This window comes from Morone saxatilis, unplaced genomic scaffold (assembly GCF_004916995.1).
Source record: "Morone saxatilis isolate NCDOM2014 unplaced genomic scaffold, NCSU_SB_2.0 Contig22, whole genome shotgun sequence".
Taxonomy (NCBI): domain Eukaryota; kingdom Metazoa; phylum Chordata; class Actinopteri; family Moronidae; genus Morone; species Morone saxatilis.
Genome location: NW_023339785.1, coordinates 19,237,585 through 19,243,889, shown reverse-complemented (window position 1 = coordinate 19,243,889; position 6,305 = coordinate 19,237,585). Strand labels below are relative to the sequence as shown.

At 37.0% G+C, this 6,305-nt stretch overlaps 1 protein-coding gene across 1 annotated transcript; it reads left to right on the top strand.

The window, feature by feature from the left end:
- Window positions 1-3,976: 3,976 nt before the first annotated feature.
- il12ba (interleukin 12Ba) lies at window positions 3,977-6,034 on the top strand. Its single transcript, XM_035669546.1, has 7 exons — window positions 3,977-4,064; window positions 4,160-4,441; window positions 4,576-4,678; window positions 5,013-5,254; window positions 5,359-5,525; window positions 5,609-5,730; window positions 5,928-6,034. The coding sequence occupies exons 1-7, from the start codon at window positions 3,977-3,979 to the stop codon at window positions 5,968-5,970; spliced, it is 1,047 nt and encodes a 348-aa protein (XP_035525439.1). The 3' UTR covers window positions 5,971-6,034.
- The last annotated feature ends 271 nt before the right edge of the window (window positions 6,035-6,305 follow it).

Here is a 6,305-nt window from a genome sequence, read left to right as displayed (position 1 = left end):
AGAAAGATCCTGACTATAATCATTTAATCCTTTTGTTTTGTTGAGACTAGCTTTACTTACTCATTGTCTGGGGCCTCATGTGTAAAAAATAATAATTGCAAAAATATATATATTTTGTTTTCACCTTAATAAACCCAATATAAAGAAAAGTATTGATGTGACCCCAAACATGATTTTCAGTAAAGGACTTCTGAAATATGTTATCAGTTAAAATTCATGTTTCTAAGTAGTTCTCATTAAATTACGAAAAGTGATGAATTTTGGTTAAGTGAAATAAAACAAAAACTAACTGAAATGATATTGTGTACCTACAAAACAGATCAAATAAAAATATACAAGAATATATCTTTAGTTTTAGTCTTTTTAGTTTAGTTTTTAGTAGTTTAAATTCTTTAGTCAATTTGGTCGGATTTGTCAACACAACCAGCATGAGGAGACATTAGTGCATAGGTTTATTGAGGATATTGACATGTGTGCGAGTCAACTGCCTTGAACTTCTTAAATCTGACAAAATCCCCCCATATTATAATAAAAGCTAAACTAAAACTAAAAATGTTTAAACAATAAAAACTAAACTGAAAGAGGCAAACACACTCTGGAAAGTCACTGAAGCTAAACTGAATTGAAAACAAAAATTAAAAACTAATGAAAACTACAAACTCTAATAATTCCGTCATAGCGTCAGTCTTTACAGATTACAAATAAGTGTTTACAAGGCTGTTGGAAATGATTACTCTCCTTTAATACTTTACGAAAGAATGCAAAAGAGAAGCTACACTGAGTACCATGGATTTTAAATGAATCTCCAAGGCTTTTATTTGCTTCAATCACTGAACTAAACATGCCTATATTTGGAACAGGAGTCCATATGGGACAGGCCTTCAATTCTTTTTTTTTTTTTTGTTTTCAGAAAGTATTCAAGTGCCTTAATGGGAATCCTATATTTGTCCATGTATGCTGACTGGCGCAGGCTTCATACACAAAACCCACAAAAGATCATCCTGTGCAAGATTATTACTCATTTCATTTATTACTTACTTAACTCAAGGATTGATTTCCCCATAGGGCAGGTTTTTCAACCTCGGTCAATATACTTCAAGAGTTCTGTGTGCCCGAAACACACATAATCTGTAATCTTCCAACAAAAGGAAACAGGAGACAGATACAAACCACAAAAAGTTCATGTTCTGCTCGTACTCTTACCAGCAGAGGGAAACCAACCACAAACATATAAATCACAAGACCAATAGTTTCGTACACACACACTATACAGTAGGCTACCATTGATCATTGTCCATAAAAATATTTTGTGGTATTCACACCTCAATCATCTGATGAATAGATTCTGGGCATGCTGACTTATGTTTTCAGTATTCCAAGGTCAGAGATATGCTGAGTCTAAACAAAGTTAGAATGAATAGACAATACACAGGAAAGTACAGAGAGATATCCGAATCAGAATCAGAATCAGAATCAGAAATACTTTAATAATCCCAGGGGGAAATTACTACATAGAAAGTCCTTGTCAATTTCTACCACTCAAAACCTGATTCAGTCCTTAGGGAGATCAGGGTACCCTAAAATGGTTTCAGTCAACCTTCTCAATACATATAAAAGAATGACTAAAATAATGTAATCTTTTTAAAACTAGTATGTCAGTATGCTGTTTAGTATCAACCTGGCTATCACTATGTCTTTCAATAATTATCTTATATAGTTTATCTGTGTATGTATGATGTTACTTTAATTAATGACTTTTGAAATTTGTGTCTGAAATACATGTTCAGGTGTGGCACCGCTCTTGGCCTCACATTTAAAGGACCAGGCCTTGAGAAATCCAGTTCTTTGTCTGTTTACCTATTTGGGCCAAGTCCCATCTTCTGACCTGCTCATGTTTCTTTTCGTTTTTCATATCTCAGCCGCATTGCCCCATTTGTTGTCCATTTTATTATTACCCCAGGCTTCTTTATTTTCTGCCCTTCCCAGGTTTCACTTTGAGGATGATGGTGAGCGGTAAATGGATTGTCCAACCGGTTTTAATGATAACACATAAATGGCATGCAGACTAACATGTCTTTGTGACATCATTGTGATAACACAAGGAATCACATGCTATTATAGAATGCTGTAATACATAGTCTATTGATCTAAGTAAATATTGCAGACTAGTGTTCCTAAGATGTCTGGTATTTTGATTCTGTAGCTATTAAAATCCCAGGAAATTAAAAATTAAACAGAATGAGACAACTGAAACAGAAATTAAATACCAATGAGGAATTGTGTAAATAACGTGATGTTACACCATGTATAGCTTCACAACTTTGTTAGGTATTGCAACACTAAACAGTGAAAATGCACTAACACCATTAATTGGTAAAAACACATATGAGGGCACACACACAACCGAATACAACAGGGATATATATAAAATAATGTTGTGAACTCCAGTGTTGTTATGTTAGCAGAAAAGCTATGGTTTTTAGTTGTCATACAATCACAAAATAGTGAAAATACTAGGCTGCAATCTTGTGTCCTGACCTATATATAGCTATTGTCACAGTCAGGAGCAGTACTTTGACATTTTAGTCTCCTATGTCAGAATGACTAATTATTAGGAGGGTGTAGTTTCTGTCTTACACGTATACTTTAAACGAGTGTTTAAGTGTTACAGTGAAGTGATGTGATTCAAAAATGTCACCGCCGGTGAAAAGTTTAATGCCTTCAATTAACATTTGTCGGTATATACTGCACGTAGTACAGTAGGCTACTTGTGTCTTTCATTAGGTGGTTACAGCATTGTAGTTTTGCTGTGCTGGTTTGTTTTCGTAAAATAAAGACATAATGCTCTCATGAGGTTTTTTCCCCTCATTACAGGATCGCCCAGTCTAACCCAATGTGGGACAGTTCAGAAAAGGCTCTGAGACGTTTCGGAAGGCTTGGCATTAAACAGGTAATAAAAGCTCCTGACCAAAATGAAAATGAAATAGGAAACCTGCCAGCCTGAAAGCAGGCTAAACAAAACTGGCACAACAAACAACGTTAATATTACATGGCACAGATGAGGCAATAAAACCCACTTATGTAAACCACTTAAGGCACATTAAGTGGAAGTGAGTATAAGGTGTCTGAATACCTCCGTTCATGTGGACGACTGGTTGGAAAGCGAAGTTCGTCTGGACTTTTCTACTGTAGGCGATGTGGGGGAATTTGTCCCTAAATGTCAGTGGGCCGATGTCACTCACTTAAAACTCGCCCGCAGTCGCAATAGTTCATTCGTTCTGGAGATTGGTGTCAAGGTAAGATGGCTTTTGATTGATTTGTTAAAGGGTCAGCTTGTTTGTAAATAGACAATATGCGAGATTAAACGAGGATATGAACAATGTGTAGCTGCAGGTTTAATTGTTAAAGTATATGCAGTGGATAAACTGCCATTAATAACCATACATGGTTCAGCCCAAGTATTAGGAATTAAAGGGCTTTTATTGCTGATTAGTATATTTTTTGTTTGTGTTTGAGGTGGTGCTGATGAAAGTTAATGATAAAGTTGGTGTGTTTTAACTTTGCATGGATGAAAAAATAGCTAGTGATTCTTTATTAACTCTGTTCAAAGGCAGTGATTTTAAAACGAGTCTTCATTTTGACTATATTGATGCAAACTGATGCATGATGGTTTTTGTAATAAGTTTTGATTAGTAAGATTGTTGTCTTGCTTTTATTTTGTTTTACTTATTAATTTACAATTATTGAGATCATCTCCACGGTTTTGTATTGTTGCGTTTATGGGCTTAAATTAGTGCATTGCCTAATTATGAAAGCAGTTTTGTGTTATTAGCCCAAGATGTAATGTTTCTGGGTATGTGCATTCAAGAGTCATAACTGTACTGATTTTGTTTATTTGTTATTTCCCATGTGCTCTTTTTCTCTCTCACTTTCTTTCACCTTATTGCCTCATTACTTCCTCTCTGTTGTTATTCAGATGAAGTTATATATTTTCACCATCGTCTGTGCGCTTTTACAAATCAGTCACCAAAACCCTAGGAGCCACTGGACTCTGCTGCCCCACAGTATGTTTGATCTCAATAAAAACACACTACTGACTCCAAGTTCAAATCATTCTTCCTTAACATCACTTTCAATTAATTTGTTGTCCTCTTGTTAGCTTTGGTTGTGGAGGTGGACGGCTCTATGGGCCAGCAGCCCCTGAGCTGCCTGGAGTCACCTGAGGAGCTGGCGAGGAGCGTCAACAAGAGCGAGGATATATTTTGGATGAAGAATGGAAAGAAGGAGCCACAGAGAGGAAACACATATCTGGTGCAGCTGGAGGAAAGCTTAGGAGGGGGCAACTACACCTGCCACAACAAGGAAGGATCACTCCTCAATCACACTGTGGTTCTGATCCAAGAGGAGGATCATAGGAAGATTCTTGTGAAAACTGACCAAGGTATGGTGTAATTTTAGATATTGCACTGTCGATGTTAGACAGCAGTTAGAATGGGGGAAGTACAAAAAAAAGTATTTCAACTGATTTTTTGTTGTTTGTTCTCTGCATGTTTGTGTGTCTTTTCTCAATATAAGACTACTTAAAGTGTTCCACTCGAAATTACAACGGAGAGTTCCACTGCTCTTGGACCTGGCACAGCAGTCGTGTTGGCAAAGTAGCATTTATCAAAGCTCGACGGTAAGCTCACAAACTGCTGAAATTTTTTTCTGTTTTGCTCTCCAATAATAACACAGCATTCAGACTCATGTCAGAGCTGAGACTGCACAGTGACACCCATAAATACCCCCTTATGAAAGGAAACTTAGCGAAGTACTTTTTTTTAAATGTAATTTAGGGATCAAGGTCATGTCTCGGGATCAGATATCATGTAAAAATAATACAGCTGCATTTTCAGGAGCTACTCCTTCATTTATTTGTCCATGAGAAGTTGTTACGGCTTCTTGGCGTGAAATCAAAAGCCCAAACTACAAAGTCAGTGTGTCAGCTGAATAAAAATACATATGTTTTGCAGCGTTTCTGACGACGGAGTCACCCAGTGTTCTGTGGATACCAGCAGTGAGCGTTGGGCATGCTCTACAGATGAGAGTAACTTCAGCTGCTCAGTGGACAACAGCGGACACAGTATCTTGTGTGTGGACGAGCAGCACTGCCCCTACGCAGAAGAGAACCAGAAGATCCACATCACTGTCTACTTGAGAACTAAGCACTTCCTGGTAGAGAACTACTCCAGACGCTTTTACCTGTCAGAGATAGGTCAGACATCTCAGAGGCCGGAATGCTTTTATTTATTTTTCTACACATAATGCAGTGTTTACTCATTCATCTCTTTATCTGTCTTTTGCTTTCACCTTCGATAGTGAAACCTGACAAGGTGAGGATCGCCAAAGTCAACAATACGATGATAGAGTGGAGTTACCCAAGCTCCTGGAGCAGTCCCTTCTCCTACTTCCCCCTCATTTTTGAGATTGCACAGCTCAAGGGGAGATGCAAAAGGTGTGAAAACCCATGCTCAAATGCCACAAAGGTAAGAGGACCCTACTGATTGCAAATGTGAAGATAATTGTTCTAAACTTAAGTGATGTGATGTCTTTTATTTTTATTTCTCAGACATTGACAGTGCGCTCTCCAGACATTTGTCAGTTTGAAGTCAAGAACAAAGCTAAGGCCGTCTGTATTCGAGCTAAGGATGCTCTCTGTAACTCGCAGTGGAGTGAGTGGAGCCACTTCAGGTCAGTCCTTCTCAGTGGTATAAAGTGGGAGATTTCCCCTCTAATGCTTGCCAGATATCCTGCAAACCAAACTTTGTGTATTTTCTCAGTAGCTTTAATTCAGATTGTCCGTTGTTGCCTCATAACCTTACTGGTCCAATTGTACCTTTTCCACTTAATTAATTACTAATTTTCGTGTCATTTGTATTTCAGTACAGATTGAAGAAAGGCAAGAAGAACAAAAACAACAAACAGCAGTAACATGTTTTTATTATGCTTTTCTATATTTGTATTTATCTTATCTTATATCATGGTATGTGTAATATGTGCTATGTGCTAAACTATGCTTAATGATAACTGAAAAAATAAAAGTGTTATTTGTTTCACTTACAATTAACAGCTTCATCCTTTCCGCATCCATAATTAGAAGAAGAGTTTCTTTTTAAAAATTGAACAGGAATATTGTCAAAGTCTCTCAAGTTTTTATCAAAACTTTGTATAAAATTTTCTATAATTCCACATTTCCATACTGCCTTCAACAGCCTGTAATATACACTCAACGTACCTTGTACCTTTAGAAGGGAACGGAAACCTCA

What these genes read in the sequence shown, in the direction of transcription:
- il12ba (XM_035669546.1), top strand. Translation starts at nt 3,977, where the DNA reads ATGAAGTTATATATTTTCACCATCGTCTGTGCGCTTTTACAAATCAGT. An exon ending in CTTTTACCTGTCAGAGATAG is followed by an intron (nt 5,255 to 5,358) that starts GTCAGACATCTC and finishes CACCTTCGATAG; the next exon opens with TGAAACCTGACAAGGTGAGG. An exon ending in AGTGAGTGGAGCCACTTCAG is followed by an intron (nt 5,731 to 5,927) that starts GTCAGTCCTTCT and finishes ATTTCAGTACAG; the next exon opens with ATTGAAGAAAGGCAAGAAGA.